This window comes from Dermacentor silvarum, chromosome 1 (assembly GCF_013339745.2).
Source record: "Dermacentor silvarum isolate Dsil-2018 chromosome 1, BIME_Dsil_1.4, whole genome shotgun sequence".
In the NCBI taxonomy this organism is placed as follows: Eukaryota; Metazoa; Arthropoda; class Arachnida; order Ixodida; family Ixodidae; genus Dermacentor; species Dermacentor silvarum.
The window spans coordinates 201,584,322-201,597,696 of NC_051154.1; the positions used below are offsets into that span (position 1 = coordinate 201,584,322).

Genomic DNA, 13,375 nt, shown 5'->3' on the forward strand with positions numbered 1-13,375 from the left:
GACACTGTAGTGGAAGTTTCGATTTCTACCACCAGTGGATCTTTAGCGTGCACCTAAACCTACCACCAGTCGATCTTTAGCGTGCACCTAAACCTACCACCAGTGGATCTTTAGCGTGCACCTAAACCTAAGTATACACGGGTGTTCTTGCAGTTCCCCCCATCAAAATGCGGCCGCCGTGGCAGAGAATCAAACCCGCGACCTAGCGCTTAGCATGAGAATGCCATAACCACTGAGCCACCGTGATATATTACGTGTACCTATATTACGTATACAAATCGTAAAGCATCGTTGAATGAATGTGTTTCATACAGAGACGCATAAACATGCTAGTTGCATTTCTGGTTCCCTGGGAACCAGTGACGCTTGTACAGCTAGCATGGACATACATGTACAAAAAAATGCGTACAGGTTGCAAAGTTTATTTGCCTTTACATCAACAATAACTTTTTCAGCGACAAGGTATAAAGTGCGAGGCCAATTTTATGGCGCTTCGGCTCCGACTAAATGTTATTAACTTGAAAAACTTGCTGCAATTGCCTGATTGCCTTGCGCGATAAAACAACGCACAGCGCGGCGGCTTCGCTAATGTGGGTTTGTCGCTCGAGCATGCTCTGCCTTTTTACGTTAAATAGTCTCCATACTGAAAATCTAAACGTCCCGTGCGCACGTTTTGACTTTGACGATCTGCCTTGCGCTTGTCGTTTCCAGAGATCGAGCGATAAGTTTCAGCAACCATGTTTTCCTTAACGCATCCACCCGTCCTCCGTCTGACCCGCAGGGTGCACCGCAAACTGGTGTCGACGTACGAGAGCGCGTCCCTACGCAAGTTCTACCTGGGCCGCGTAGACAACATCCGTGCCGCCACAGCGCAGGCGCTCGCCTGGGTGCAGGCCATGTGCGACGCCGTGCCAGCCACGGTAAGCCACGACACGCGTGGAGCTTCACCAGTGTTTCAGAGTGCGTCTCAACGCGTCTAAAACAAGTACGTTTTCGCTGGCGACCTCCGTCGATACTGTGCACGAATGCAGGAGCAACGACAGCGATGCACGCTCGATATTGCGGGTTCGTTTTCATTTTACCATCGTGCAGTACGTGACAGTAATTTTGAAGGCACGATTGAGCGATGAATGCGCTTTCGCATCACTGTATCTAGGATTTTCATTTGCGAATATTAGTTCCAGTGTTTCTTATCCGCTTGGTTTCTCCCTTCATAGTGAGGAAGAATAAGGGAAGGTTTTCGATGAGCGATCTTATAGCTAAACACCGAGCACATTTTGTAGCTAGTACAAGCTCAATACACATCGCATTACTGGTGACACGAGTAGGTCGGGACATGTAGTTGAATTGACGCCAGTTCAGTGCATTCAGAAAAATTCAAAAAAAAATTGTAGAACAAAACAAATACAGGCCCTGTCAGCTCAGTCAGACGGTGTCAATACACCTTGCATTTTCTCAAATTTAGTGATGCCTTAATGCCATGCCCCGAACGAGCGCCATGGAGAAGCGCAATTACGCGTTCACATTGCAATATTGCAACAAGGTGTCAATTCGTACACAAGGAGAGAGGTCCTACGAAGTAAAAATGGGTGCATAAACGTGGCCATGGAACCAAAGCGAGCCAAACATGGCGCTTGGTGGGCGAATGTCCCACACGCTACTTCAGTGAAATGATTTGAGGGCATGAAGTGCCACGCTGTAGTTCTATTTTAAAAGAAATTTCCCAGTGATGTAACTCGCCCAGCAAGTTCATAATTGAGTGATGAGGCTGCTCCGCCCGCGCTACCGGCTACCCACTACCGACAGATGGGGCTAGTAGTCGATGCCCCAAATTCCTCGACAGTTGGTTCTAAGTTATGCAGCACCAGATTGACCGCCCAGTGTGCGTATTGGACAACCACAATCACGGCATCCCTTTTTTGAGCATACAGCACACGGTATGAACCAGAAAGTGTCAATGCAAACGGCGTAATAATAAAGCGCAGCTTCACCTTACGGCAACACAAAATGGCGAGATGGTAATCCAAGTGGTAGTTGTGTAAGTGAACTTCGCATTTTACTTTTATGGGTTTACGAAGAGTTTACGAAGAGTTTACGAAGATACATAAACAAAATGGCAACAACGGGGCCCGTTCCCGAGAATTTTCGCAGTGTGTAGCCCTCGTGTCGTCTCCCTATACGAGAAGCAGCTGCACCTGAAGGCACACTACGGGGGGATCATTTTTAAGTTTTACGAAATTTTAAAAACTGCCTGTGGCAGATAGCGTAATTATTGTCATTGAGCTCGATTATTTGAAAAGGCGGACTTTACTAGCTCTATAAAGCGAAACGCCTACTCAATTATTTATCGAAAATTTATTAATTAACTTAATTAATTACTTTACGACACATCTTGAAATTTACGAACTGTAGCTGGTGAGCTTGCAAGGCATATCCCCTTGAAATGAATTTCTAAGATGACACCAGTTTCGACATATTATTTCCCAGTGTGTGGGACGAAAAACTTTCCAGTTACTTTTCTGCTTCAATGCATAAAAGAGCGCTTTATTAAAGAAAGTAAGTAAAACAACACTACATTTTTACGGCGAGTTTTATGGCGCATATCTGCAAACTGGTGTCATTCTGGAAATTAAGTCCAAGTGGATACGCCTTGCAAGTTCACCGGCTACAATTCGTAAATTGTCATTAGTGCCCTAAAGTAATTATTGAAGAAGTTTTTTGTGAATTTTTGTTAATTTGTTGAGTATGTGTTTCAATTTCTCGTGCATGCAATGTCCGCCTCTCTCAATAATCCAGCTCAAGGACTAGAATTAGGTTATCTGCAACAGGCGATCTTTAATAATTTCGTAAAACTTACGAATTATCACCCTGTAGAACAGCAGCCGGCGTACGTATGTCACATGCAACAACACATGGAGCACGCCCAGTAGTTAGGATGTGCGCCGGGGAAAATACGCCAAGCTGGCCTATGACATAAAATTCATTACCTACTCTAAAGAAAGATTTACAACCCTGTTTCATGATTTCTTTCGCGCAGGAAGAAGACAAGATCCAACTCTTCCTGGAGGCAGTGGCCAAAGGGACTGAAATACTAACATACGTGAGCCAATTTCGCTTTAATTGTGTCTTTCTCGGCTGATCACAGAAGAGAAGCATTTGTCAAATTTTTTTTCGGTGGTTGCTCTGACGTCTTTTCGCATCATGCATTGGCTACGAGATCAATACCCGTAATTATCACCGGGCTCTGTGAACATGAATGCCCAAAACACGGTTTGTAATTTTGTAGTGACTGCCATGCTTTTGTTGTTATCAGTAGCTCAGAACCGTTCTCATCGCGGTACTTGTAATGTATTTCTCGTTTCTCAATCCGCCAAATCGTGACCCCATATCATCGGTAAGTTACGCTCTTCCGCCTCAGAACGAATTAAACGAACGCGCGCCGCGCCTTGACAACTGCAGCCGTCGGGCTTTCGTTCTGTTCCCGAAAGATCATCCCTCAATCGCTTTTACACATTCATCCTAACCATAATTGCCGAGTGAAATGATGGAATGAGTGGAATAGTTGGAATGATTCCGGAATAATTCCACATTTTCAAATACCTGGAGTGGAATGAGTTTGGAATGATGGCTCCAGTCTGGCAAATGGATTGAGAATGGAATGGGAGCCCGAGTTTCCGGAATGGAGTTTGAATGGAATGGGCCCATTGTCCTGGAGCGCTAAATTTTGATTTTAAGCGAGACTGCCAAACCACTAAATTTGACGATTAGACTAAACTAGACTAGAAGTATTAAACAATTACAGAGAAGACGTCTCATTTACTGTAATGGAATGGAATAGAATGGAATGAACCATCTCAGCCACTCCTGGAGTGGGAATAGTACAAGTCTGGTCATTCCGACCAGCTAAAAAAGGGGAATTACGGTGATCTCCACTCTCCGGAATGGAGTGGGAATGTAATGGAGGGCTCCACTTCGCAACTCTTATCCTAACCATCTCTTTCCGTAGCAGGAATGTGCTCTGTGTCGCGTGCACCATTTATCGTATAGCGTTAAACACCGATGCGATTCACACTGCACTCATTCAAGCCATATTGTGCTGAACAGAAATGTTGGATTTCTGATCAATCAACTGATTAGAATGCTGAATAAGAAAAGAAACCTGTACAGCATTGTGGTGGTCAATAGCTCTTGACCGCAAAATGAACGAGCCGGATCTCAGCGAGGTGCTATAGCGAGGAACTGTTTTACATGCAGTGCTGGGTGCCTAATGTAGGGTTAGAAGAGAAAAAGCGCGTCATAAAATTAATCTACAACGGGGAATTGCTGCACGTAAACTTGAGCGATAAGATTAAGAAGATCCGTGTGGCTCAATGTTTTGTCAGTCACAACCATATATAGAAACAGATAATGCATCCACCCATATAAGACGGATAAAATTAGGGTAGTAGATAAGCTCGCCTCACGACCAATTCATTATATAAAGAAGAAAGAACAACTTGCGTGTGAGATATACCAAAAGCATCTGACAATCAAACCCACATGTTCCGAACTGCACTCACAACTCAAGACGCATTCTCAAGGGTTTTACCCTTGAGAATGCGTTACCGACTCGCAACAGGCCTGCCGCAACTTTACCAACGGACGAACACCGGTGCTGGCGGCTCAGATTCTAGGCCCGAGGCTGCAAGAATCCCATCAAATCACGTTGACGCCGGGTCACGCGGGACTGGAGGGGAACGAAAGGGCGAACGCCTTAGCTCGAGCGCTAATTAACCGAGCGGGGCCAAACCAATCGTCTCATCAATCCCCACCCTTTACCTTTGTGCCCCTGCCATAAAATTACTGCGACCGACTCGAGATGCAGCGACTCAACCGCAGGATTTATCCACCCCCTCACAAAAAGCTCAGCACTGAAGAGGCAATAGCCCTCAGACTTATCCAAACAAACACATTCCCAAACCTACACAGATACAGTAAAATATACCCACAAACATATCCCGGCATTTTCCCCTGGTGCGGCGACACACGCCCTACACTCTTTCACATCTCGCGGGGGTGCGGGGGCAAACCTGAACATTTAAAGACGCCTAACACGTCATTTGAGCGGTGGGAGGTACAGCTGACCGGCGATACCCTGGCGGGACAAGAAGCTCTCGTCCAGCAAGTACGTCGAGCAGCCATGGCCAGTGGAGTCCTGGAATGAGGACACCACCCACTCGTCCTCAAGATCAACGATCTCGATGGTCTAAATAAATCTTTTTCTCTCTCTCTCTCAAGCGTTTTGCCAAAAGCAAACACCTCTTCATCTGTGTATAATCTTCCTAAAGAACGTTTTAGGTCACTGTTTTCATGTTTCTAGGAGACTGGTTTTTCACGTAATCTTTGGGGTGGCTCCACAACGTCTTTACCAACTGTTTTTAGCCTTGGTGTGGCGCATCATAGACTTGGTCGCTTATATATCCAAATTAGCGCAGCATTATTGGTGTCAATGTATATGCAAAGCCAGTAAACAGGGATGTTATGCCGTGAGCGCAACTGCTGCAGTAAAACCTCGTTCTTGAAGATTAAGACTGATCCAGGTTTTTACCTCGAACCGGGATTAATTTTCTGAGACTACGAGGTTCAATTACGCTGCTACCTTCACTGTTTACACACTCCCGAAATTGGGATGCTATCTTTGGAGATAATATTTTTGCCTAAAATTGCTACACGTTTCTCATGTACTCGCGCAGATGTTGTCAAACGTTGATCGAGATTAAAAACTCTGAGGCTACCTGCGGTAAAAATTTCAAGTCTGTATGACGCACAAGAAAGGCGCACAAAAAAAAGAAGTTTTAATGAAGATAAGAGGGTCAAGTACAGCTTTCCCGTGGCCTAGTGCTTACATCTGCCTATACCATTATATAGTGAAGTAGATCTAGATTTGCTGCCTGACCGAACAATTTTCAGATGGCCCCACAATCACGACTAAACTAAGGCTGGTTTCTGCTCGCGTATATTGCTGTACACGTTAATTTATGTGACATGGGTCAAAGGTGTTTCATAATGGCGGTCGCGCGCTGAACTCGCCGCAGACGGTGAACGGCGAAGGACCAGACAACCACTTACTGGGACTACGGGAAATGGCCAGGCTGCATGAAACGCCGGCGCCCATCTTCAACGACAAGTCGTACGCCGACTTCCTCCACTTCAGGCTGTCCACGAGCCAGGTATGAGACCAAGCACGCGCCGATAGTTGTGCGTCACCGGACTGCAATGCTTGTTACGCACGATGTAAATTTAGAAGCCGCCACCAGCTATTGGATTGCTCTCGGTATCCCCTTTATCCACGATGAACCGATTAGCGCACTTCAACCGTGGCGTCCCTTCATGCGGTTTATCGTGATAGGGCTTTCAAACTATGTGCGAGGCTGAAAGGCCAGGAACTTCCCAGTAGTGAAAGAAAAGCATGCACAGACACAGTAAAGGCTCACTTGAACTCACTTCTACGAAACTCAGGGAACTCTTCAATCCAGTTAAACGTAAATACATGTTTCCTATCGCATGGAGATGTTGTAATTTAGTGTCAATTTGAATGTATCGTCCGCGTGGTGTTCGACCGAGTAGTACTTTACGATAGTAAATTCAAGCACAGCAAATAATTTAGGCAATCGCAAAGTAACAACAAAAAAAGAAAAACAAAAATCAGTGATGGGTCGAGAGAGGCACCCAGGAAGACCAGGGCGCCCAGCTCCGCAAGACAACGGATACATGTATTCGAAATGTATTGTTTGAAAATTTTCTAAGAATACCATTCTACTATTTGCGACGCAATTAGTGCGTTGCTCAATCTCTATGCGAAACACCTTGAAAAAGTAAATTATCGCATAACAGCAACTCACAAAAACAATTATGAAGGACCAACACCAGTTGGTATCCAGGAATGCGGCTAGCATGCTTTTGGAGGTGGTTATTTGCGGCACTATGTTGCACTGCGTGTTATGGGTGGCGCTCCCCTTACCTCCGTGCCTTATCCGTACACGGGAGCCAATAGGTACTTCGAGCGTCACTTCCTCGAGGAGCAGTTCGGAACCCCGTGTAACGTCTGCGACTGCTTCTGGTCGCAGCGTCGGCGACCAGAGGAGCAGCATCTCAAATTACAACGTCTCAAAACGCTAGCTGTCACGAGGCAAGAAAGCGAGAACGCTCCCCTTACCACCGGTACCCCCACACGGTGGTACCGTTGCACCAGTGGCACCATCAGTACCACCGGTAATACTGGTACTACCGCATTTTTACCGGTGTGTTAGGCTGCACTGGCTTCGGGATCGGCTAACGAAAACTGTTGACAGTCACAAGAAAATTCGGGTTAGTTCCTAAAAAAAGCTAAACGCTTTTAAATAATAGGTGCAGAGAACCGGGCATTGACAGGATAGCTCTGGATGTGACTGCATGGCTCGATTTTTTTTTTTCAATATTCATTTTTCGGGGGTCCTTGTGTGACACGCAACCTACAGTAGCCACTCTCTTGCGTACACAAGGGTCTCAGCACATGCATATTGTTGAGTGCACTGCAGCCTAACCACGTGTTATAAATTTCACGCCATTAATGATATATAAAAATCAGTTATGTTGGTTCCTTATACATGTGCAACATACGCGTACATTATATACTTGTTCAAGGCTTTCAAACTTTGATATAACTAGGATTTCTCACCTGTACTAATTAGATACGACAAAGCACATTACAGACGGCTTGTACCGAGCAAAACATTTCGCTCCTACTCATTGGATCAACGCCAACTTCCGTAACCTACGTAACGCGCTGGGAATGTGTAATTTCTGACAATGAGAGTAAGTTTGCAGAGTCGTTCTTATGCACGCATAACGCATGGTAAAAAATGGGATTTCGGACCATGGGAACGAACACAAAAAGAAGGACGTGGCGTTGGGTCGATCAATGCTCTTCATCGTATGTAAAATAGCAATCCAAACTAGGCCTTCCGTCAGTGGCGTCAGAAGTGAACTGGGACAAGGGCAGTAGTCGCTTCCCCTGGATACTTCGAGGTGACTTCCACCGCAGATATTCAGCCAGACAGCCCAGTGGCCGCCTTAATGACTGCTCCCCCCGCCACCTTCGCTGCCCCAACGACCAAGCACTTCCGACGACGACGCACTCACTCTGGTTATTAGAAGAGGGGCACGAATTGACACAGCTAAGCACTGACAAGGCGAATGCCGCTGTGTGCATGCGTCCCTCTTCTAATGTTTCACCAACCAGCCCGACCGCACACTCCTCAGTCTGAGCTTTTATAATGTGCATGCAAGTTCGATAGTCGCGCCTTCACCTCAGACTTGGCACGTCGATGTGTCAAGACTGTTCTCATCATGTGCTTCCGTTCTCGGTGCTGTTGGTGCTGAAGCTGGCCACGGACAAGGCCATCCTGGTGGGCTACGGCGCCGTGGTGCCGGACGGCTACGGCTGCGCCTACAACATCGGCGCCGACCAGGTCTCGTACTGCGTCTCCTCCTTCTTCAGCTCTCCGGAGACGTCGTCCGACTTCTTCGCCCTCAGCCTCGAGGGCAGCTTGCTGCAGATGCGAGAGCTCTGCCTCAAGCGGGCAACGCAGCTCAACATGGCGCCGCCTCCGGCGCGCAGTTAGTGCGCGCTGCCCGTGGGCAACGAATGTCTTATACCGTTCCGCCTTCTTCTCTGCCCCAGCCCCCGATGGCACGCATAACACATGGTTTGTACTACGATCCACGTTGGCGAGGTTCGCCAAGGCATTCGCCCTTTCTTAGAGCGTCCTATACGACCCCAATATACCGTCTGTCGCTCATACAATTTAAACCTCGAAAATCGCTGGAAGTGACGAGTGTTCGCTAAGTTGAGTCATTTGTCATTTCGCCCCACCCATGCAACATCAAGGGCTCTCGTTTTTTTTTTTTTTTTTAACAAAAGAAGTATAAAAAAAGTGCGTCCGCTTCGTGCTGTCGTCAGATGCGACTCTTTCGAGTGATCTTTTCATCCGTTACATAAGCGACAGTATTATTCTACAAGGCTGAAATGAAACGCGAAGTGGTGGTTTGGAACGCAAATGGCACGTTGTGTGAAATTATATCGATTCTGGTTACTGCAACTGCGTTCGAAATGGCCTCTTCACGTCAAAATCTGAATCATGCCAGTTGCTTATATAGTAGATGACCGTAGAAACACGATGTGACATGCGTCCTCGTTCATATAAACTGCTCGTGTTCATTTTGGTCCTGTAGCGTATACGTTGAAGTCGCTCGTTCACAAAATGGGACCGCATCCTGGTGCATGCTATCTGCCACGCAGCTTGTGGCTATCCCACTCGCCATGCGTGTGGGTAGCCTGTAACACCTTTCGCGCCACGCTCTTACACTCGACCAATCAAGAGTTTAATTATGTAGCCTACCCACGAGGGCACTAAGCAGCGGTGCCACTGGCACAGAGATGCAAAGTGCCCTTTTCATAAAACGAGGGTTGCGCATGCATATTTCTTGTGACTAGCGAAGTGTGCGTTTCCTTGCGAAGGCAACTTTACGTGAAAAAGGGTTCTATAGGAGCCACGAATACACTCACTCCCGCCCTTCACACCGCAAAGCAGGGTTCCTTCTTGCGAAACAAAAATGAGCTTAACGTTTTGTACTTCATCAAATAACGTGATGATAACGAAATCAACACGGAGTGTGCTTTGGCGTGGAAGCATGCAGCTTGTTTTTAGGCTTCGTACTACGAGATGAGAAAACTGGACAAGTTGGCACGGATTTGTGATGGAACTATCAGCGTGGTAAATCTGGGTACGAAGACGGCTGGCACAGCACAACTGCGTCACTCGCCTTCTTCGTCGTCCTTACGGTGCTGCTAGTTCTTTCATTATTCCAGGCCATGTACGGAGGTATGGGTGGCAAGTTTCGCTTGCTTTAGTGTTTGCAGCTGGTTTGGATTCTGAGTATAACTGCGGGAGGGGAAAATGGAAGAGTTGTTGGTAGTACGTGTATAGCGACCTCCGAGCCAGTACGAACGCATACATACGTCTCGAAACACACAAAAGAGGAAACAGTTTGGTGTACCTGTTCCCATAGCTTCAAAAGCCCGAGCAAAAGTCACTCGGTTATGTCGTTCAGCTGCAAAGGCGAAGCCAAACTGGAGAAGCCAGACAGGCCACTGGCGGGAGTTCTTCGCATGCTTCACTGTTGGAGGAATCGGCCTCCTTGATAACGACCTTCCCGCGAGAATGGAGGCCGCCATGCAGCTACCTGTATTCGCTGCTGAGAACATTTAGCACAACGGCTGCATTAACAAACCGGCTACTCTCAACTCCTGTGGAGCAAAGCAGAATACGCGAAACGGTGCTGTGAACAAAAATATTGGAGGGCAGTTGCTACTCTCAGAAAGAAAACGATGGCAGGTAACTGAAGTGTTTAAAATGCGAGCTCTAATCACTGCCTGTGAAAGCGCTGCAGGCTTTGTATCACTCTGGCGGGAACTTGCACACGTCTGGCATGCGCGTGCAACGTGTGAACAAAAGCAAAATAAAAGTGTAGAAAAAAAGAGAACAGTACGAGAGAAATTAAAATCACTAGCATAGCAGCATGTCCTACTCGGAGAGACTAGTACCGCCACCATACAAGTAGAGTCCAGACCTTATGACTTCACAGGCAAGCCTTAATAAGAAGCTGCAGCGACTAGACGAGCCATTCTCGTATAGTGATGGAACAAGCGGTGTCGTTGTTTATTGTTGAACTATACGTTACTTTGTTGCTTCTTCCCAAGTGACAGTTTGCGTACTGCTTGTTATTTGTTTCCCCGTATCATACAGGGAGGTTGTGAGATAGTGTTGTTAAGCGTCCGCCGTGTTTTCCTTGTGACCTAGTGGTTTCCTCGCCACTTCAGCGAAGTGACGTCACCGGTTGATATACGCGTCATTTCTCAAATTTACTTCGTCCACGACGACAGACTTGTTGGTTTCTGTATCCTTTGTTTCGAGATACTTTTACCCCGTTATAGTTGACAAGTCTTGCATGCGTGTACCGAAGTGCATCCACAAGCGTTAATCCGCCTTGAATATCCTTCCTCGGAAGCCGTTCTTTCAGCCACTTAGCTGGGCTGCACATTTTGAAAACACCCGGCTCCTGAGTAAGCTGACACAGTCTCTATTTGAAACGTACCTATAAATACGAATCTAGACAGAATAAAATCACTCGCAAGCAGTCCAAAGTTTGTTGGAAGCAAACCTCCCTTCTGTGTGAGAGGCGCAGCAATACCTAGGGCAGTACGCTCCAAAAAAAGGAAATATCCGAAGTTTATACAGCACGCTTATGTGCTCACATATCACAGCCGTCAGGTGTGAAACAGACAATTACCTAAGACAGCACCAGACGCATTCTTTTTTCTTAGTTTTTTTTCTCACTTTTTGTGCTACTTGCCCATTCGTTCGAAGCATTAAATTGCAGTTCCTTATCGCATAGAGGAACTGTGGCGGTATTTTATTTTTCGTAGTCCAAAAGTCTCTGGAGCCATTTTTTTCTCCTATAGCAAACTCGTCCTATAGCAAAAGTGAGACGATTTTAGCTGAAAAAGAGATAATTAACCCCGCAGGCATTCGCATTTATTTATTTGCTCACTATCTGGCACCTGTCCAAACTGTCTCAAGTATCGCCTTGCTGTGTAGCCTCAAGGCATCACATGTGAGGACGGTCGTTTCCTTTCAATTCTTCTGCTTCTTAGTAATTAAAGCGGCTCGCAATGGTATGTTATTATTTTCATAGCTGTTGAAGAGGAATAGTAAACGAAGCAACGTGTATATACTATAGTGATACTCTATGAGCAACGGGGACGGAATAGCTATCTAATCCGCGTCAGAACTCCGAAAAGTAAATCTATTCGCCACGTTGTTGTTCTACATGCAGTGTCATACATACCACCTCATAAACGGCTTCTCCGTAATGGTCAGATCTGGTCTGTGTGAATGCGCCAGAGGCAACGCCGACTGTGCTTTGCCCCACGTACCTCGTAAGCCGTGGGCAACACTGCCGAAAAGAAAATAACAGATAGGGCATTGCTGGACATCGCGGTCACATCTCAACCATAGAATGAAGCTATTAAACGAGACTCGTACAACAACACTCATTGACTAGAAGACAAAACAACCCCTAAATGGTAAGACAATCACAAGATTGTGGCATTACAGCCAGCTATCTTAATTCATATTTCAAGATTCCGTGCGCACCTTCTATGTCCACGCAGACCTAAAATTTGTGACGGAGGAGGCGAGAAAAAAAAAAGGGGGGGGGGGGGAATACTAATCTGTTGAGGAACTAAAGAAAGGTATACCAGATGTGAAAGCAAAGAAATAACTGAAGCAAGACGAATACAATATATGCATGACAATTCTTCTTTTTTTTATCTTTTACGCAAAATCGTTCTTTGTAATGGCATACCAGCACGTGTGTGAATAGACAGTGCACTTGGAGTTCTGATGTGCTGAAAATTGTGCGAAGAGCTTTCATTTCGGAAGCGAGCTGCTCACACGGCAATCTGGAGTTGCAGAATTGTGTGGGCTCGATCGCCAGATACACGAGTGCACCCACAAGATGGCTGCCGATAGCGCTCCTCCTCACACATATCAGTGCTCCTCCTTGATCCACAGCTAGCCTACAATGCCGCTTACCGCTTAATAAAGATTGGCACGTTTATATGAGAACATTCGTCATCATCACCAAAGGGGGGGAGGGGGGGGGGGGATTTCACTGCAATAAAACATGGATTGTATCTAAAATTCACACGGCGTAGAGTTGGTTGCCACATGTTGATAGATAAGCACAATTTATATTTATTTATTTATGAACCGCATATTTCTCACAGCTCATCGTGTGGTTCGCAAAGTGATCGTCCCAGATGTCGTTGTCGGCCACTCAACCTTCATGAGTGGTTCAATTTGAGCGCTGATGTTGTTAACAAATACTTTAGAAATTTTCGCAGCTTCGAACTGCGAGTACGCACGACTCAAAAAGGGGAATGAAAAATAAAACAAAAAGCAAAAACGGGTTTTGGGCAGTAGGCTTGCTAGCTTCAAACGAGGAGCTAATAGCTTCGTCTATATATTTCTTAGTGTAGGCGGTAGTATACGGCTCATTGTGTGTTCAACCGTGAGCAGCAAGAAATTCATATCAGCTGGAACGGGGATAGTCCGCACCCATGCGGCTTCACTACGCTTCGCTTCCAACTCACCTCGCAAACTAAGCATGCATAAAAAAAAAAAAAAACAAGGAAGAGGGCATGGAAAATTGTAAAGGAAAATTGACGGTCAGAATGACTCGGCGAGCAAGAGGTAAGAATGGGGGAATTCTTAAAAATTTCTTTAGAACA

The 13,375-nt window shown here is 46.2% G+C and overlaps 1 protein-coding gene across 1 annotated transcript in view; it reads left to right on the top strand.

Moving 5' to 3' along the window:
• LOC119436395 (choline O-acetyltransferase) overlaps window positions 1–12,719 on the top strand; it is a 222,309-nt gene extending 209,590 nt beyond the window's left edge. Inside the window, exons 7-10 of the mRNA XM_037703238.2 lie at window positions 782–920; window positions 3,038–3,100; window positions 6,075–6,209; window positions 8,403–12,719. Coding sequence (XP_037559166.1) covers window positions 782–920; window positions 3,038–3,100; window positions 6,075–6,209; window positions 8,403–8,642 — 577 coding nt within the window. The 3' untranslated portion in view covers window positions 8,643–12,719. The remainder of the gene's footprint in view (window positions 1–781; window positions 921–3,037; window positions 3,101–6,074; window positions 6,210–8,402) is intronic.
• Window positions 12,720–13,375: the final 656 nt, after the last annotated feature.